This window comes from Calliphora vicina, chromosome 4, assembly GCF_958450345.1.
Source record: "Calliphora vicina chromosome 4, idCalVici1.1, whole genome shotgun sequence".
In the NCBI taxonomy this organism is placed as follows: domain Eukaryota; kingdom Metazoa; phylum Arthropoda; class Insecta; order Diptera; family Calliphoridae; genus Calliphora; species Calliphora vicina.
Window position 1 is genome coordinate 42172563 of NC_088783.1, and position 20902 is coordinate 42193464.

At 30.8% G+C, this 20902-nt stretch overlaps 2 protein-coding genes across 2 annotated transcripts; one reads left to right on the top strand and one right to left on the bottom strand.

The window, feature by feature from the left end:
- Positions 1–5134: 5134 nt before the first annotated feature.
- LOC135958368 (zinc finger protein 808-like) lies at positions 5135–10711 on the bottom strand. Its single transcript, XM_065509272.1, has 6 exons — positions 10215–10711; positions 9787–10152; positions 8139–9727; positions 6799–7045; positions 6049–6732; positions 5135–5973 (listed from the first exon to the last, which is right to left on the bottom strand). The coding sequence occupies exons 1-6, from the start codon at positions 10572–10574 to the stop codon at positions 5185–5187; spliced, it is 4035 nt and encodes a 1344-aa protein (XP_065365344.1). The 5' UTR covers positions 10575–10711; the 3' UTR covers positions 5135–5184.
- A 3411-nt stretch (positions 10712–14122) lies between these two features.
- On the top strand, positions 14123–19529 carry ND-75 (NADH dehydrogenase (ubiquinone) 75 kDa subunit). Its single transcript, XM_065506907.1, has 9 exons — positions 14123–14236; positions 14485–14673; positions 14748–15079; positions 15145–15381; positions 17398–17861; positions 17932–18263; positions 18329–18695; positions 18889–19016; positions 19078–19529. Exons 2-9 carry the CDS (start codon positions 14491–14493, stop codon positions 19234–19236), a joined length of 2202 nt encoding a protein of 733 aa, XP_065362979.1. The 5' UTR covers positions 14123–14236; positions 14485–14490; the 3' UTR covers positions 19237–19529.
- Positions 19530–20902: the final 1373 nt, after the last annotated feature.

The following is a 20902-nucleotide window of genomic DNA, read 5'->3' on the forward strand; positions in this document are numbered from 1 at the left end:
TCGACCCTATAAAGTTTATATATTCTGGATCCTTATAGATAGCGGAGTCGAATTAGCCATGTCCGCTTGTCTGTCTGTCTGTCTGTTGAAATCAACTTTCCGAAGCCTCCAAATAACTTGCATACACGATTCATACAACAATATCTCCGGAATTCTTCCGGCTCGGTTGCTTTTTAAAATCGAGAAAATCGGTCCACAAATGGATATAAGGAAAAAACCAGGACTACCTCGATTTATGACCTATTTTTGACCTATATCTGGATTACTTAGTCATTAATATAGACAATATGGATATGTAATGATAGATATTTCAAAGACCTTTGCAACGACGTTTATAAGACCACAGTAAGTTGGACCTACAATGGGTCAAAATCGGAAAAATATTTTTTAACCCGAATTTTTTTTTCGCTAAATATTAAAAAAAAAATTTGAAAGTTAAATTTTTTTTTTAAATTACAAAAAAAAAAATATTCGAATAAAAATTTTTTCCAAAAAATTAAAAAAACAACTTTGGAAAAGAAAATAAATTTTCTTTACCTAAAAATATTTAAAATTTTTATTTTGAAGTATAATTTGGTGAAGCGTATATAAGATTCGGCACAGGCGAATAATGTAGCTTCTTACTTGTTTTATTTCTTTATAGTTTTAAAGCGCTACTTTATTTATCTTTATAACTGGAATTATTCAAATAATACTTGTTCCATACAAAACAAATTTTCAACACAAATTCTTCCATACACACATTTTTCTATAGAAATAACAGTTATACACAATTCATTCTATACAAAAAAAACTGTTATACACCATATTTTCAATAAAAAATCATTTATACATACATAAATGTTTCTACAGAGAAAACTGTTATACACAAATGTATAAAATAACTGTTATGCACAAATGTTTCTATAGAAAAAACTCTTAAACACAAATTTTTCTATGGAAAAAAACAGTTATACAGAACATTGTATATAGAGAGAACTGTTATAGACTAATTTTTCTATAGAGAACACTGTTATACACTAATTTGTCTATAGAGAAAACTGTTATACACAAATTTTTCTATAGAAACAACAGTTATATACAAATTTTTTTATAAAAAAAAAAAAACTGTTATACACAAGTTTTTCTATAGAAAAACTGTTATACACAAGTTATTCTATAGAAAAAACTGTTATACACAGGTTTTTCTATAGAAAAAACTGTTATACACAAGTTTTTCTATAGAAAAAACTGTTATACACAAGTTTTTCTATAGAAAAAACTGTTATACACAAGTTTTTCTATAGAAAAAACTGTTATACTCAAGTTTTTCTATAGAAAAAAACTGTTATACACAAGTTTTTCTATAGAAAAAACTGTTATACACAAGTTTTTCTATAGAAAAAAACTGTTATACACAAATTTTTCTATAGAAAAAACTGTTATACACAAGTTTTTCTATAGAAAAAACTGTTATACACAAGTTTTTCTATAGAAAAAACTGTTATACACAAGTTTTTCTATAGAAAAAACTGTTATACACAAGTTTTTCTATAGAAAAAACTGTTATACACAAGTTTTTCTATAGAAAAAACTGTTATACACAAGTTCTTCTATAGAAAAAACAGTTATACTAAAATTTTTCTATAAAAATAACTGAGATACATTCATCTTTTTTATAGAAACGAGTGTTATGCAATCAATTTTCTATAGAAAAAATTGTTCTACACAAATTTCTCAATTGTTGTACACAAATAGAAAAACATACATACTATAGATATTGTAACTCTAGAATTGGTGTAATATCCATTTAATGAATTCTAACTTGAGGTCAAGGGTCAATTTCGGTCCTGTTACGATGACACTTTTCAACATTTTTCAGTCGCTCTTTCAGGAAAAATTAAATAGAAAAAAACTCAAACCAAAATTTTACTCAAAATAATCACACATACGAGTGTTATAGTTTTCACATACTTTTATTCATAGAGAAAACACATAGAGCGGAAACTCTCCTGTCAAAGACCTAACTCAGTTGTCAAAAACCTAAAGAAAATATAAAAACTATTAACACATCTCTAGTGAACAAAATTGACGAAGGGAAAATAATACAGCAATTGCAACAATATGTATGTATTTAAATCTGATCTCATCAATTTTTTATCTGATCATCAGTTTATAAAAAAAAAACGTTGTCCAATATCAAATTGGTATTCACATTAAACGGCCAACTGGTAGTATACACGGAGTCAGTCATTCGATCAATTGATAATGCTGATGCCTCTAGATGTAGTCGTTATTATTTTTATAGCACAACAAACATGTAAACATTAATTCCAATAAATCGCGTGACTTTTAATGTCAGCTTAAAGTAGCAATAGCACAAACAAACGCACAGCCACTGTATTTTTGTAAAGTTAAACCTCAACATCGAATTTAACAACATTTCCATCATCATCATCATCACCAACCAATATTGATCGCATTCATCATCGGTATCAACATGATCAATATTGTGGCGGGCAAGCAGACCATTGATGAGTGAGCAAAAAAAATATAGAAAATATTGTATAAACATGAATTTTTAAGTGACGCCACTAGTAAGTAGTCAATTCCAGAGATACTAAGATTTTTTTTAGGCTCCCACTCTTTGCAATGCAGTTACCAAACATGATCACAGTACAAACAGAAGAAACAGCAAAATTGTCTACTGTGGGAAACAAAATATTGTAAGCTATAGAGGGGAGCAACACATTCACTTTCAATAACGAAAATCACATTTAATTATTAACTACACTGCATAACACGTAAATTTTTTTCAATAAAATTGTTTCATCCAATTTTTTTTTCAAAAAAATTGTTTTCAATGCGTATCTTAAAATATACATACATATATTGGTAAAGGATATACATACATATAATATTCGGCACATCCGAATATACCAATTTTAAATTATCGAAATGTAATAGCTTAATCAGATAGAAGGTGCCTTCTTGTGTAAAACAATATTATAGAAATAGAAAGGTCGTATCTCAACTTTTAGTTACTTTACAGGAGAAGGAAAACAACTCAATACAATCTAAAAGTGAAAAAAAAACAACAAAGTGAAAAAAACTATTTTTGAAATGAGTAAGAGCTTTTTTAATTACTGTAAATCTGTTATTCGTCAACATAGAGAAACTGATTTTTTTAAGAGAGTTGTACTAGAGTTCTGTCTACCAGAATATGTAAAAACCCCGATTTTGAAAAATGTATATAAAACTAGAGACAGGAAATAACTCGACCAAGAACTCGTTATTTTTAAATTGCTCATTTTCGGAAAAAATGTTTTTTATATAGTTTTTTCTGTTTAGAGACCATTTTAGAACAAAAACTTCAGCCAACAAAATCATTTTTCAAAATGTCCAAAAAAAAATTGAAAATGTATTTTTCAAAAAGTATATTTGTTTAATTCAATAAACTGTCAAGTCTGTTGCTTGCAAACCAGTCGGCATCCAGCGTACTCCAAACGAGTACCACTATGTGTTTTTGTTAACAGTGGCTTTTTCCTTGGACTTCGTTCTGCGATGTATGCATCTATCAATCTTTATCTTACAGCCATATCTATAACTTCTAAATTCAATTCTGTTTTTATTTGCCTGACAGATTAAATGGATTCTGACGATATTTTGATCGTTTTGAAATGCAGTTTATATAGCGTCTGATATAGAGTTGAATATAATAACTTTAAAATTAATTTTCATTAAGCAATGTTGCAATGTATTGCGCGACCCACTAAAACAGGAATGGATAAAGTACTCCAGTGAATTTAAAATTAAAGTTATTGAAGACTGGAAGACTGGTTTTTTTTCAGGCTCTTTTCAGACTGGTCGCATATCAACGGTGCATTCTGGAGGACGTCTGCGAAAAAAACACTATATTATGATTCTTTTATCTAAAGTGCAATTCAAAAAGATCCTACAGCATCAGCTAGACAAGTATGAACAAATTTAAGATTATGCGTTAGCGAAAGAACAATCCGTAGAAGAGCAGTAGAATTCGGATTATTCAATTGACGACCAGCACTGACGACTGATGGATCGGTTCATGTACCGTGATGTATTGAAAGATGTAATGTTGGCTTATGCCAATGAAGAGATACCACTTATAGGGAGCTTCCAACAGGATAAAGATCCTAAGCGCACCTCCAAAGATAGTAAGACTTGGCTACAGAGCAATACAATTCAAGTTATTCATTGGAATCCTCAATCTCCCAATATCAATCCTATTGAGAACTTGAGGGATATTGTTAATATGAAAATAAAACGTGAACATTGCCGAAATAAGGATCGGACATTTTCAGGGGTGCTTTAGTTTTGTCCGTTTCATTTTCTACCTTAAAATATTTTTTGATTTTAAGTTGCCTCCAGGATGCACTAAGTAAGGTGAAATCAACAACACAGCTGATTTTTATAATAATAAATTTAATTTTCAAAGAAAAAAATTTTTAAATCAAAAAACATGAATGAAAAAAAGATTACATATAATGAAATTTGGATAAAGCTCTATTAAACCGTTGTTCGTTTTCAAAAATAATTTAAATTTAACGGCCGTTTTTTAGTTAATATGCAAAAATAAAATATGCATTATATTGCATATTTCTTGCTCTTGTCAGCAAGAAATATTGTGTTTGTTGTCGAAACGCTCTCACCTTACTTATTACATCATGGCCGATACTGTATTTATGTGGTTTTGTCGACATTTCATAGAATTTTCACAACTTAGGCAACAATTCACACCAAAACAAACCTTTTTAATATGTTTGGTCATCTCATATTTTTCAAAATCTTATTTACATGCCCTATATTTTCGAAGTGAGAGGCATCTTTTTATACAAATTTTATTAGTAAAAAATTAGTTTCAAATCCATTGAGAAATATGTATGTATATGAATCTCACCTTATAATATCAGCCTGATATTTATTATGTATAAGGTTTTATTTTTCAAAACAATCAATTTAAATTATCTTTATTAAAAGAATAATACAATTACTTTTAACATTATACGAAACAATCATCCCAATTATGAATAAAAATTCCCCGGGAGTGCTTTCTCTTTTCCCATTTTTTCTATTCAAATACAATATTAAAAATAAGAAAAGGAAAAAGCTCCCGGGAAATTTTTATTCATAATTGAGATGAATGTTTATTTAAGTGAGTGTTTATCATTAATTATTATCAACTTCCTCTTCTATCATTGTCGATTCCCTTGTTTTATCTTTTACATATTCTTTTTCCGTATCATCCTCGTCCATACTTACGAATTCATCATCATTTTCTTTTACATGTTCCTTTTCCGTCTCATCCTCGTCTGTCGCTAAGAATTCTTCCTCATTTCCATTGACAGATTCCTTTTCCGTCTGACTGTCATTGGTTTTACAGTGATGCTTTTTTTTGTGCATATATAAGCCTTGACTTGATATATAACTCTGTTCGCATTGATCGCATTTCATTATTTTTGGTAGAAAGTGTTTCTTCTCATGACGTCTCAATTCAGAGACTGAATTGAATGAGTGTTCGCAAAACGAACAAACATAACGATGTTCAATAATGTCTGTTTTATCATTATGGTGTCTTTTTTTGTGCATATATAAACCATTACGGGATTTAAAATCCATATCGCATTGATTACACCCAAAGTTGTTCGTTATGTAGTGTTTCTCCTCATGAAGCTTCAGATCGTTTAATTGCTGAAAGGATTTGTCGCAGAACGAGCAAGAATAAGGACGTTCACCGGTATGCACTCTTATGTGACGTTTTAAGTCGTCAACACGTATAAAGGGTTTCGTGCAATATTCGCATTCATGTAGTACTACCGCTTCTTTATGGCTGTTCATGTGTCGGGATAACGATTGTATATGGGAAAACAGATTGCTACAAACCCGACATTTGTAAGCTTTCGAATTAGGATGCATAGAGCGCACGTGACTGACCAGATCTTGTTGACGTTCAAAAGTCTGAAAGTAAAATTTAATAGTATAACATATATGTTTTAAAAGGAGTTAAAAACAATAAATTAAATAATTAATTACTTTCTGGCATATCGCGCAACTCATATCATTTAAAAGAGGAATTGTAACACGCGGCTGTTTATGTTTGTATCCCGACATTTTTGTAACTTCTGTAATTTTTCGCTTTTTAGGCTTTTTTACTGCCTTGATTGTTTCTTCCTTTTCACTACCCCTGTCGCTTGATTCTGTATCCTCTAATACCTCTGTGGCGAAATAATTTTCATCTTCACTGAAGTTACTTTTAAAATCAGCATCAAGTTCTTCTTCAGTTAAAAATGCCGCTTCCAGCTGAGAAATTTCCTCGGAATACTCTAGGTCTTCTTTATTCTCTGCATGTTTAGCCAACTCATTTAACTCTTCCTTATTCTCTGCATGTTTATCCAACTCATAATCATTTATCTCTTCTATACAAATACTGTTTTGATCAGTTAAAGTATTTGCAATGTCCTCAACATTTTGTAAATCAAAAAGTTCCTCGACTTCAATAAGTATACTATTTTCTGGTATTTCATTTTCGTTAAAACTGCTGCTCACTTCCTCTGATTTACATGTCTGCAGTTCATCCTTGTAGCCTTTTAATTTGTTATCCAATCTTATTAAAACTTTGTCTGCCTTACGAACTTGTATAGAAAAATAGTATAATGTGGTAATTTTACTAAAACATTCTTTACAGACTTTTGAGGGTAGATTTTCTTTTGCAGAGATCTGAAATTTAAAATATTTAAGATTAATGTTTCAAAGCGAATAAAAGAAAACTCTATGTATAAGTACCTTTAAATTCGTTGTGTGTGATAACATATCTTGTACAGTAAGAAAACTTCCTTCCATCACATCCATAATACTCATCTTTTCCAGATCTACATCATCTTCTTTTGTATCTATCAAACAGGTTCGGCATAATTGCCAGTTGTTTATTTCATTCAAATTTAATTGTTCTTTGGTATTTTCTTTGAATTCCAATATATTTTCATAATATGTTATTTTGCGCATTGCTTTACTCATTTTAAATGCTATTTCACTTTATTGTATTCTACAATTAATTGAAAAATGTTTTATAAATTCGCCTAATTTTACATTTTTGTTTGACAGATGTTTTTCTGTTTGTAAACAAAGTCAATTCTGCTTCTTATCTTCGAGCAGCATTGACATTCACCACACCACAGATCAATGTTGCCAGAAATATGAATTTATATAATTTTAACCAAAATATTATTTGATAATTTTTCCTCAAATTTTCTTACAGATTTAATAAAATATAGCTGAAAACTTCCGCAAATTTAGTTTTTCTATATTATATAATAAACTGTGACATTTTCACTTATTATTGTTTACATATTAATATCATGACTGCATTTTCCAATGTCGGTACCTAAATTTTCATTTGTTTCAGTACTCCGACATTGTTCTAATGAAGAGGCTGAAAATTGTAATTGAAATCAAAATTTAGTGGTTTTAACTAAAAAACAAGTTACTGCATCTAATAATCACACTATACATTAGATCGTAAGTCCATCTTTTTTATAATATTTGATATTTTGTTTTTGTTTTCCATATAGAACTATCGCTTGGCGCAGGGATATTTATATTTTTAGTTGAATTTACTTGACTAATCGGTATTACAATCGTGACGAAAAAATATGTCGCGTGATAAATCTTACTAAATGTTGTAAAACAAAAACCAATACAAATATGCTATCGAAAAATGTAAATAAGAAAAACAATTGTTCAGATTTTTTTTCACTTCAAGGGACGTGGAAATTCCCATATGCAAAAAGTAAAAAAAAGTGATGATCCTAAACTAATGATTTTGGTGTCTGGTCATGTGACTTGATAAGACTCTTTAGTGTACTCTAATGCTAACTCAAACCAGAAAATCACACAACTACGGGAATAGCGGAACATTTTAGTGAAATCGATTTTACTAGACCTTAAATTAAAAAACAATTTTTTAAATTAATTAATAGTTGTAATTTTTTTTATTTATTTTCGTGCATCATATAAGATATTTCTTATAACTAAAGTGTCGTTCTTAATCGTATTATAGTGCACTCGAGTTCTAGTACACTTTTACCTTTTATCCTTAAAGCAATTAAATTTGTAAATCTTTTTACAAATTTCTATGGACCTTAGCATGATTAATTAAATGACTCTTCCGTCTAAAAGTTTTGTTACAAATTGTACACAAAAATTTAAATTCGCCCGTATGAACCTTCAGATGACGATTTAGATTTTCGATGTTATCAAAGGATTTTAAGCAGTAATCGCATATTAGATCTTTTCTTGAACTATGAGTTTGTTCATGCCTCTGCCAATCATATCTGCTTTTGAATATTTTATTGCACATGGAACAGGGATAATCATTTTTTTTGTCATGTCTACTCATATGACGTTTCAGTATGTCGGCATGTAAAAAACTCTTCGGACAAAATGTACAACTAAATTTTGTTGATTTAAACTTATCGTTAGCGTGCATTGTTTCTTTGTGGCGTTTTAAATTATTTATTTGTTTAAAGGATTTATGACATACATTGCACGAAAAAGGACGCTCATCAGTATGTATTAGTACGTGCCGTCTCAAATCGGTCATGCGATCAAAAGACTTTAGACAGTGTTCACAAACAAATCGTTTTTGCAAATGTTTCTTTACATTTATATGCAGCGATAGCGAGTCTAGGCTATAGAAATTATCATCACAGTATGGACATTTAAAGAATTCGATTTCGGGATGACAACGTTGCACATGTTTGGCTACTGATTGCTGGCATTGAAATAATTTCATACAAACACCACATTCGTTTTGTTCGTTGTCTCCTGTATTTGCCATACAAATTGAATTATCCGGAACAAATTCAAACTCATTTGAGTAAGGTGCTGCTGGAAATTGTTCTTCCTCTTCTAAATCTTCACAGTGTTCCGAATCGGTATTAAACTCATCTATAATAAAAAAGGTATTTTGGTAAATGTTGGAGTTGTCATGATCACTTGTTGTGGCATCATCAAGAGTTATGATCTCTGTTAGTTCATTATTTTTCTGATGAGTTTTTTGATGGGTCTTTAGATTATGTTTATACTTGTAAACTCTGTCGCATTCATTACACTTGAAGGGATACTGTAACATATTATTCATATTTTTTTCAACAGTCGCAAGATTTGCCATATCAATGCTTTCTTCCACATCATCTTCTAATATAATTTGATCATCATTATCCCAACACTCACCCCCTGTTACTGGATTTTGTTCATCATTCTCGTAATACTCATCTCCAGCGAACATATTTTCATCATCATTCTCATAATACTCATCTCCCATAAATGGAATCTCAGAAAGATTTTGATGATCATCCTCTTCATGATCCTCTTCTATACTATTATTATAAGATTTATCAGCATTCGAGTGTGTTCTCATGTGTACACACAAATTCCTTTTATATTTGTATGCTTTATCACATTGATTGCATGAATATGGTCGCTGTTCTGTATGTGATCGTCTGTGACGTTCCAATAGGAACCTGGTAAAAAATGACATGCCACAATACTCACAAAAAATGGTCTTTCTCGATTTGGAATGACTTCTTTTGAAATGTGTAGTCACAGATTTTAATTTTGAAAATACCGTAGAACAATATAGACATTTAAATGTTTTATCATTGGGATGAGTATGTTTGGAATGATTAACAAGCTCTTTTTGAAAAGAAAATTTCTGGAAAAAAGTATTTTTATAATGCATAGCATTTTAAATGTTTCTGAAAATGTAGATACCTTATTGCAAATAGCACATTTGTTTTCGACTGGATAAATTTTTCCCTTTCGATTTCCGAAGATATCTTCATCTATATCCATTATGTTATTTCCAGGTTCTTCGCCATTTTCAACGTGCAAATACGGCAAATCGTTATGTTCTGTATGCGTTCGTCTGTGACGTTCCAATTGAAACTGGGCAAAAAATGACTTGTTGCAATACTCACAAGGAATGGTCTTTGCCAAGTTGGCATGACATCTTTTAAAATGTGTAGATAGGGACTTTAATTTTGAAAATAATGTTGAACAACTTTGACATTTAAATGCTTTTCCATTAGGATGATTTTGTAACACATGCCTCACAAGATCTCTTTGAAAAGAAAATTTCTGGAAATAAAATAATTGATTGAATATAATTGCGAATTTGTTATAATGTTTGTGTTTAATACCTTGTTACATATGACACATTTGTTTTCAATGGGGTAAACTTTTCTCTTATAAATTCTGGAGGTTTTCTGTCTATTTTTTTCAACGTCTTCATTATTATCCCAGTTAACATCATCTTCATCAATTGAATGCTCATTATTACTGACACAATCTGGTTCCTCTTTAATGAATTTGTCTCCTTTTAGATGCGGATCTTCTGAACAGTCTATTAATTCATTTTTCACATTACAATAATTTGGGGCTCTTGAATTATCGTTAAATCCTATAGCCGATTTAGTTATTGTATTTATTTCCTTATTATGTATACGTTTATGCTGATTGGTGTCTGCTCGACTCTTCTTAGAATTTAATTTGTGAGACATGTTTTAATTATTATTTTTTTTTAATTTATATAAATATTTTTTGTTTATATGTATGTATATAACTTTTTATTTGTTTGTTTGGGGGTAAGCCCACAATATAACAAAAATACAATACACAATGCGAATTCATATAAGGTGGAGTCAGTCAAACAGCTGATTACTTTTTTTTCGCTTTTTTGATTCTTGTGGCTGTCAGACTGTTTGTATACGCTTATTAATAAATACTTAGTTTTTACATAAATAACTTAAAATACCAACATTCAAATATCAACACTATTTTAAGTTTTTTTAATTTTACATTACTGTTTGCTACGACCAGTTGCCAAAACTTATTTGAATTAGACTTGATTACACACATACCATCTCTATGACATACAAACCAGGGTTTCGATATTCAGCTCTAGCAACATATTGCTTACATTTGACTATGCAATAAATATGAAATTATCTCATTTCATCACAATCAACTAATATAAATATTCATACTGTTCGTTCGTATTACTATTAAAATTGCAATGCTAGTCTGCAATTTTTAGTAGCAAACACAATTAATTGCACATCCACCAAAATATATGTTCGTGCTTTAGTAGCACACACAGTTTTTTTGTCGTGCTAATATTGCACTCCATTCGTTTTATTTTGTTGTGCTGTCAAACTTTTCTAGCAAAAATACACACTTCTGTGGTTGTGCTATAGCACAATTGACATTTCTGCAATTGATGCTATCAGTTGCTGTTCTTGATAAGTGCATAACAACATATCAGTAAACACACCCAATGTACAGTTGGGCAGAATCAAAATTTTTTTGAAATAAATCTGGCATTTCTAAACTGCTGATCTGATCAGGATAAAATTTGACGCGGGCGTAGCCAATGAGTATTCGAGTTTAAATTATTAAAATGGGCCCAACAAATGCCCCAGGGGCGGCGCTATGGGGGCTCAAAATAAGGTACCTTCGACATGCAAAATTTTTAAACACGTGCCATTTTTTTTGTTTCCCACTCGATTTCAAAGAGTTTTATATGTTTAGAAAGCGCTCGCCTATGTCTTGAAAAAATATGCTTGCGTGTGCTATTTATCTCTTATACTTTTCGAGTTATAATCATTTCAAAATTGAAATTTTAAAATTTTGCCATACCTTGGTCCGCTTTTTTAAAAATATATGTCGTACTTTTGTACCGAACAGGCTCGATTTTTTTGTTAGTTAGAGAACTAAATTATCAGTAATATACAAAATATTTCAGAGTAATATCGATTATAGATCCAAAAATAAACGATTTTCAATTTAAGAATTCAAAAAATAGTAGATTTTTGCTGTTTTTTGGATGAAAAGGTGACTGAACTCTTTTTTATTAAAAAAAAATTTCTTTAAGAACATATAACAATTTTATGTTTTTCTGTAAGGTAGCTTTACAGAGAACATTTTGGTATAAAAAACATGTCCTATTTTTTGAACATGTTGCCCTTTCGTCCTTCGGAATTTGACCTATTTTTTTATCAAAATTTCAACTTTGGGCCACATGTTCTAAAATCCCAAAGTTGGGATCAAAAAACGGAAAGCAGCTTTAGAAACCTTGATGTGTTTCCTATTTATCCCCAAAGTATTTTCCCAGCCCCGGAGGAAATGTAGACCCTATGGTTAAAATTGTAAAAAATACCATTTTCGGGATTTTCGCATACATTTTTAGGAATTGTGGGATTCCTTTTGACCTTTTGAAAAGGTTTTTTACACTTTGTAATTTGGAATGACAAATTTAAAAAACGTTGAAAATTTCATTGAGTTTTGCTAATAAATAAAGATTTTATTACATATTACATATTTATTGAGTTTCTAAAACTAAAATTTTTATCAAAATTTTAATAGGATTGCAAATACATATTAGGAACAATTTGATCCACATTTATTCCGAACATTTTTTTTCTTGTTTAGATATTTTAATTTTTGGTCTTACAAAAAAAATGCAAGTCAATATCTCAGTTAGATTCAAAAATATTTACACTAATGAATAATCGTTATTTCGTATTACATACTTGACAATAAAATAACTAGCAGCATCCAAATAGCCAAAAAACAAGAAATATCAATGCAACCATAGCAGAGCAACCAAAGAAATGTAAATTGCTGCCAGAGAAAATTGCTAGCACAACAAAACAAAAACGAATGCTGACGCGCAATATTAGTTCGGCAAAAAAGTGTGTATGCTGCTATAGCACGAACATATATTTTGGTTGTTGTGCTACAATAACGAGTTGACAACTGTTTGTATCTGCTACTAGAAATTGCAAACTAACATTGCAATTTGTATAGTAATATATGAATAGTAACATCAATTTATATTAGCAGAGTTATACAAAATTATAATAGTAACTATATTTTTAGTATGCAGATTGATAAAAGTGTATATTTACTGCAATTGACTTCTAATATAGTAGCAATTGTAAACCCTGATACAAACATTATTGACATTTTGCAAAAAAAACAAAAAACAACATTCAGCTGTCGTTTTCTTCTTCTTTAAGTTTGTTGTACTATTCAGTGTGTTATCATTGCATTCACAGTATACTCAAGTTCCACAAAATTATTATTTAGATTTCGCACACCCTGTTCAAAAGTGACAAATCAAAATTTAAATTTTTCAGAAATCGAAAATAAATATATACCAATTGAAACATAATGAAAGCCACAGTTAACAACAACAGAATATATGTATAGATAAACAAGTGTATTGTGCACAATTGAAGCGTAAAATAAATTTTTCGGGTTTATATAACCCGAAAAATTAATTTTGAGTTGCGTCACTTTTGAACTGGGTGTGCGATTTGTTGTACCGGAGAGCAAGCATATTTAGCTTTCACTTAACAGAACGGAGATTCCATTTAAATCAAACATGAAATACCTTGGAGCTGATGAAATTTTACAACCATGGTAGGAAAGCGGAAATCCCAGAATACCAAACTTCTTTTATATAAAGTAGCCATAAGTGGTATCCTACGCTTTTCCTATATACAGACCAATTATGAATAAAAATTCCCCGGCAGTTCTTTCCCTTTTCTCATTTTTCCTATTCATATTCAATGGGAAAATACTCCCGCGGAATTTTTTATTCATAATTGGGCTGAATAAGAATCTTATCCAGCATTCATTATGGCTTGTTTTCACTTTTACTATTTATTGATCTCAAATCTTAATGATTACTTATTTTGTACTTTATTTACTATGTACTATACTTTAAATTTAAATATATGTATAAATTTTTGTTAATTGTAGTTTTTTATATAGTTAGTAGCTTTTATTAACCATATAAGGCCCTTAAGGGCTCGGTTATGTTAATGAAGAATTCATAAAAAAAAATGTATTTTAATAAATTTAAATGTTCTTTTATTCTTTTCAGGAATACTGAGTTACAATAAACGAACAATAAAAACACGCTTTTATATTTAATATTGCACTTTAACTTTTTTCTTTTATATATTGGTACGGTAATTTTTAACGGAAATTTATGTTATCATTTTGTTGTGAATAACTGCCAGAGTCTATTTCCAACTGTGCCAGTAGTTGGCAACACTAATTTCACATGTCATATTAAATGTCAAAGAGGGAATAAAAAAAGTTCATCCACTGTATTTTATTCGGCTGCTCTTGTATATTTTCATATTTTTAGGTAAGTTAATTAAATAAAATTTAGCGAAAACCTCAAGAAAATAATAGAAAATCCATTGAAAATATTTATTCTGATTACTTAAACAAAAATAACAGCGCAATGAGGAAAAAAGGATTATAAATTATATTGATTTGTAGTAAAAATGTCTAGTGCTTATTGAACTTATGTAATTAATAGATGGGGCAACTATCGGAGGAATTTTAAGGAATCTTATTAATTGATCAATTGTTTGTGTTTTTTCATTGCAGAGGAATATGATTCGTGCACCGCTTGTTAAGGCCTTGGGCACACTGGGCTCGCCCACACATCAAATCGCCAGTAAAGCGGTGCGTACAAGTGCCGCTCTTGCCCAGACACCAGCCAAAGCTCCGGAAAAGATTGAAGTGTTTGTCGATGACATTCCCGTTAAGGTAGCACCCGGCACTACCGTGTTACAGGTAACTTGTGAACAAATAATTTATATAAATTTTATTGATTTTTTTAGTTGCGAAATTCTCTACAAATATTTTAGGCAGCAGCTATGATTGGTGTAGAGATTCCACGTTTCTGCTATCACGAACGTTTAGCTGTAGCTGGTAATTGTCGTATGTGTTTGGTAGAAGTGGAGAAAAGTCCCAAACCTGTGGCAGCCTGTGCCATGCCCGTTATGAAAGGATGGCGCATCAAGACTAACTCTGAAATGACTCGCAAAGCCCGCGAAGGTGTTATGGAATTTTTGCTTATGAACCATCCATTGGATTGTCCCATTTGTGATCAGGGTGGTGAATGTGATTTGCAAGATCAAGCCATGGCTTTCGGTTCAGATCGTTCACGTTTCACTGATATCAACCACACTGGCAAACGGTAATTAATTAACTGTTGTTACCTTCATGACTATTAAATAATAACATTATTTTTTATCTTTGTAGCGCTGTTGAAGATAAGGATATCGGTCCTTTGGTTAAAACAATTATGACCCGTTGCATTCATTGTACTCGTTGCGTTCGTTTCGCTTCGGAAATTGCCGGTGTTGATGATTTAGGCACAACCGGTCGCGGTAATGATATGCAAATTGGAACATATGTTGAAAAGCTATTTTTAACTGAATTGTCCGGCAACGTTATTGATTTGTGTCCAGTTGGTGCTTTGACTAATAAACCATACAGGTTAGTGATTTTTTTTACACATATATTTACCATTGCTTAGAATTTAATATTTTTATAGTAGTTTAGAATTAGAAATTATGTTAAATTTAAATGTTTCACATGCATGGGGAAAATCAATAGAGAATTCCAATAATAGTAAATTAAATATGTAATAGTTTGATGTAGTAAAGCGAATAGTTTTTATAAACTTTATTGGTAAAGTAAAAAAATCATATGCATTACGATGAAAATCATATTAATCAAATGATTAATTTCTTAAATTTAGAAAAAATACAGAGACATATAATAAAATGTAAAGAATTATGTATGCACACAAAATTAAGAACAAATTTTACAAACTATACTCGTGTGTTTATCATATTTATTATATAAATGTGTGTACTACATATTTTGTATATATTCTATACATCTCTCGTTTACAACAAGAGTGTCATAATTTAAAATTTGAGTTTTTTTAATTAAGTTCTATAAAGCATTCATCCATCAGAATATTCGTTCATATATATTTATCATTTTACTAAAATGTTCATTATATGTGGAGAGATATTATCATAAACATTTAAAAAATTAAAACTGATGCATATTTTATTCGTAAAAATGTTGTTTGTAATCAATTTAACAAGTTGTCTTTTATAAACTAAAATAATATTGGGCCTGTTCGGAAATACGTCACTGCGCATCAGTTATACATATACACAGCAAAAGCAGATGTTGTGAAATGCATTACTAAATAATTTGATGCGCAAAAAAGGCAACTCACATCACAAAAAATTACAAAGTATTAAACAAATGCTGGTCAGCATCAGTTATTTTGCATTAGCATTGATTCATTACGTTCTGCTGAAAGTCTGCAAAAATTTTCTCTTAATGGCAAATGTTTTGCCGTATGTTTCGAGCTTTACACCAGATGAAATTACGGTGTAATCATCTTCATGATAGCTCTATTCAAAATGTTGGTTTTGGAATATCAATAATGTGACGAAAGTTGCAACGAGAGTGTCCGACAAAAAAGGTACAAATTATGAAGATTGATTGGTATGTTCTAAATTATTTCTGCTGAATGTTTCTGCATTTGTGTGCTGTTTTAAAAACATCTCAAAATATAACATTTACATGAACGACAAACATATAAAAGGAACATGTTAGAACAAATTTTTTTTTTTAATTTTTTTTCTTATAGTATCACTCGTATTTGTTTTATAGTAATTATACTTATTTTTTCAACCTGAGTTCTAAGCTGACCTTAACAATTGAGACATATAAGTTCAGTGCAGTCGTTATCAGTTTCTGAGTTTATCTTATGAAATGTAAAGATTAAATAGTTGTGGATGGCTCAGATGATTTAAAACTAATCAAGCAAGAGAGCTATATTCGGCTGTGCCGAATCTTATATACTCTTTACCAAATTATACTTCAAAATAAAAATATTTTTAGGTAAACAATTTTTTTTTGCAGTTTATTAAGTTTTTTTTTAAAATTTTTTAAATTTAAAATTTTTTTTATTTTTTAAATTTTTTTTTATTTTTTTAATTTGTTTTTTAATATGTAGCGAAAAAAACTTTCGGTGAAAAAAATTGGGTTAAAAAATATTTTTTCCGATTTTGACACATTGTTTTATATACGTCATTGCAAAGGTCTTTGAAATATCTATCATTAGATCACGGTTGTTCTGGTTTTTTCCTCATCTCAGCCATTTGTGGACCGATTTTGCTGATTTTAAATAGCAAACTTCTCGAAAGCATGTCTGACAGAATTATTGAAGATTTGGATCCCGAAGATATCTGCGGTCTTCAGAAAATTGATTTCAACAGACAGACGGACATGGCTTAATCGACTCCGCTATCTATAAGGATCCAGAATATATATACTTTATAGGGTCGGAAAAGAAAAGTAGAAATTACAAACAGAATGACAAACTTATTTCACTCAAATTATATATAATGTAGTGTATCCATGGATTAGATTTAGTATTTTTAATTTTATCATTTAATTTAAATATTTTTGTTTTAATTTTAGCTTTGTTGCTCGTCCCTGGGAAATTCGTAAAATCAGCAGCATTGATGTTCTAGATGCTGTTGGCAGCAACATTATAGTTAGCACTCGCACCAATGAAGTATTGCGTATTTTACCACGCGAAAATGAAGATGTCAACGAAGAATGGTTGGCTGATAAGTCCCGTTTTGCATGTGATGGTTTGAAACGTCAACGTTTGGTAGCTCCCATGGTTCGCATGCCAAACGGTGAATTGCAAGCTGTTGAGTGGGAGGGAGCTCTGATTTCAGTTGCCAAGGCTATGAAAAATGCAAAGGGTGCCGTGGCTGCTGTCGCCGGTCAATTGGCTGATGTTGAAGCAATTGTGGCTCTTAAGGATTTACTCAACCGCAATGGAGCTGAAGTTTTGTGCACTGAACAAGGTTTTGCCACCAACGGTGCTAGTACTGATTTGCGTTCCAACTATGTTTGCAACACCACAATTGCTGGTAAGATTCAGTTTTTACGTTATTAATAATTGTATATTTTTGTAAATACATTATTTTATTACCCTTTTAGCTTTGGAAGAAGCCGATGCTGTTTTGTTAATTGGCACCAATCCCCGTTATGAGGCTCCTTTAGTCAATACTCGTCTGCGCAAGGCTTACGTACACAATGAATTGGATATTGCTTCCATTGGCCCTAAGGTAGATCTCTCGTATAAACATGATAATTTGGGTGAAGATGCCGGCTTAATTACCAACGTCTGCACTGGCTCTCATGCTTTCTCCAAGGTTTTGGAGGGAGCCAAGAAACCCGCTATTATTGTTGGTGCTGATGTTTTGGAACGTGCTGATGGTTCTGGCATTTTGGCTACAGTCTCAGCTTACTGCAAGAAATTGAACAAACCTGTAAGTATTATTGGCAATTACATTGTCTTTAAGATGATTAACAATGAAATATATAAAATTTTCAGAACTGGAATGCCCTGAATGTTTTGCAAACAAATGCCGCCCAAACTGGCGCCTATGATGTTGGTTATCAACCCGGTCTCCAAGCCGCCATTAAGGCCAAGCCTAAAGTTTTGTTCTTGTTGGGTGCTGATGCCGGCAAAATTAGCCGCGATCAATTGCCTCAGGATTGTTTCATTGTTTACATTGGCCATCATGGTGATAATGGTGCATCCATTGCTGATGCTGTCTTACCTGGTGCTGCATACACCGAAAAGCAGGCTACTTATGTTAATACTGAAGGTCGTGCTCAACAAACCTTGCAAGCTGTATCACCACCCGGCATGGCTCGTGAAGACTGGAAGATTTTGCGTGCACTTTCTGAAGTAGCTGGTAAGTGGTGGCCATTTTTTATAACTCTTACAGATATAAGCGATTTTTAACAGAATTGAAGCCAATCATTTTCAGGTCAATATTTTTGCTTCTCATATTGTTGATTTTTAAGTGTCTAATATTGATATAATTTTCCAAATGTCTCTGTTTACACTATTCGTTTTTTTAATATCATTAAAATGTTTTTTTTTAGGAACTCCCCTCCCATACGATACTCTTGATGAATTACGCAACCGCATTGAAGATATTGCCCCTCACTTGACCCGTTGGGGCAAATTGGAACCTGCAGGCTTCCAAGGTTTAGCTGATCAAGTAGCTGCGGTAAAATAAATTTACTATACAACAAAAATAAATGTTATTAATGTATTTTTCTAAATTGCAGACAAAGTCCGTTGACAACACCAAACTCGAGATAAAATTGAAGGAATTGCGTGATTACTTTATGACCGATGCTGTTTCCAGAGCATCTCCTACCATGGCAAAATGTATATCGGCTGTTAATAAACAAAATAGCAAAGAGCAACAACGTGCCGTTTGTTAAATTTCATTCTTTCTTTTTGTGAGCCGTGTTTGAAACACATTTTTAAATTAAATTTACTACTATTAAACTTAGCTACAAATTATTAATTAATAAAACAACTTTAAAAGTCATCAAACAAGTAAATGAAATCTTAACAAAATATAATAACATAAGATAAAAATATTAAACGAACGAATTTGTTGTAAATTATGTATTGAATTGAATTGTAGCAGATATGTTCAGATTGTAATAATTTGTTTAAAGTGTTTATGAGAATTTGCTTAAGAAGAAATATACAACAAATAGAAAAGGAATTTTAAATATCTTTTATTTTTAAATTATTAATAGAGCATATTGTTATTATAAATTTATTAAATAATTATCAAAAAACCAAAAGCGCCCACATTTCTCCAAGTGGGCGTGGCTGTGGGCAAAAAAATTGTCTATCGTATGAAAGTTCACTTCCCGAACTATAAGATGGCGAAAACTATAATCATGTAACTGTCTTAGTTTTCGAGTTATTACGTGTGGAAGAAAAGTTGTAACGCGACATTTACCTTCTGCATGATTATGTTCTCCTAGTAATTGACAAAAAAATTGGAATTTTTGAAAATCATTTTTTAGCTGAATAATTTGAAAATTGCTTATATCTCTAACAGATTACGACCTATCTATATGAAATTTGAAGTGAGACTTGAAGAAGATACAAGCAACCTGACAGGTAACAAACTTTTTGTCAACGCTTAACAATTTCGGTTTTATAAGCGTTTGAAACTTGAATTTTACATATCCTTATAGTGGGCATGGCAATAGGCTTATAATTTCTAACGCAGATAGTAGACAATTTTAAACTCTATAAGATAGTGAAGAAATTGTGTAAAATATCCACTTAGTTTTCGAGTTATCACTAATTTAATCAAACTTGTTAATTTTCAGAAGCGTTTTTTAAGATTAAATTTGAAATATCTCTTTTTAGTCATAGCTATGGGGTAAAATTTTTGCATTTATTCAAAAGAAGACTTCAAAGTCTTTCACTTAAAGAAAAAATCATGTCAAATGCTTACTTAATTTTGCAGTTATAAGGTTTAGAAAAACTTTTGATTACGACCAAAAAAACATGTTTCTTGTGCAAAATTTTAATATCACATTTTTGTTGACAGTTTTTAGGATTTTACAGCTATGGTCACTATATTTTGTTTATTTATAGAAAAAGATATAGCCGACAAAATGCCATGATTAAAATTGAAAAAGGCTTTTAACTTTAGTTTTTATAAGCATTTGAACCAAAAACGCCCACATTTCCCCAAGTAGGCGTGGCTATGGACAAAAAAATTGTCTATCATATGAAAGACCACTTCCAAATCTATAAGATGGCGAAAACTATAATCTGGTAGCTGCCTTAGTTTTCCAGTTATTACTTGTGGAAGAAATGTTGTAACGCGACATTTACCTTCTGCGTGATTATGTTCTCCTAGTACTTGACAAAAAAATTGGAATTTTTGAAAATCATTTTTTAGCTGCATAATTTAATATTTTGAAAATTGCTTATATCTCTAACAGATTACGACCTATCTATATGAAATTTGATATAAGGGTAGACGAAGCTACAAGCAACCTGACAGGTAACAAACTTTTTGCCAACGCTTAACAATTTCGGTTTTATAAGCGTTTGAAACTTGAATTTTAC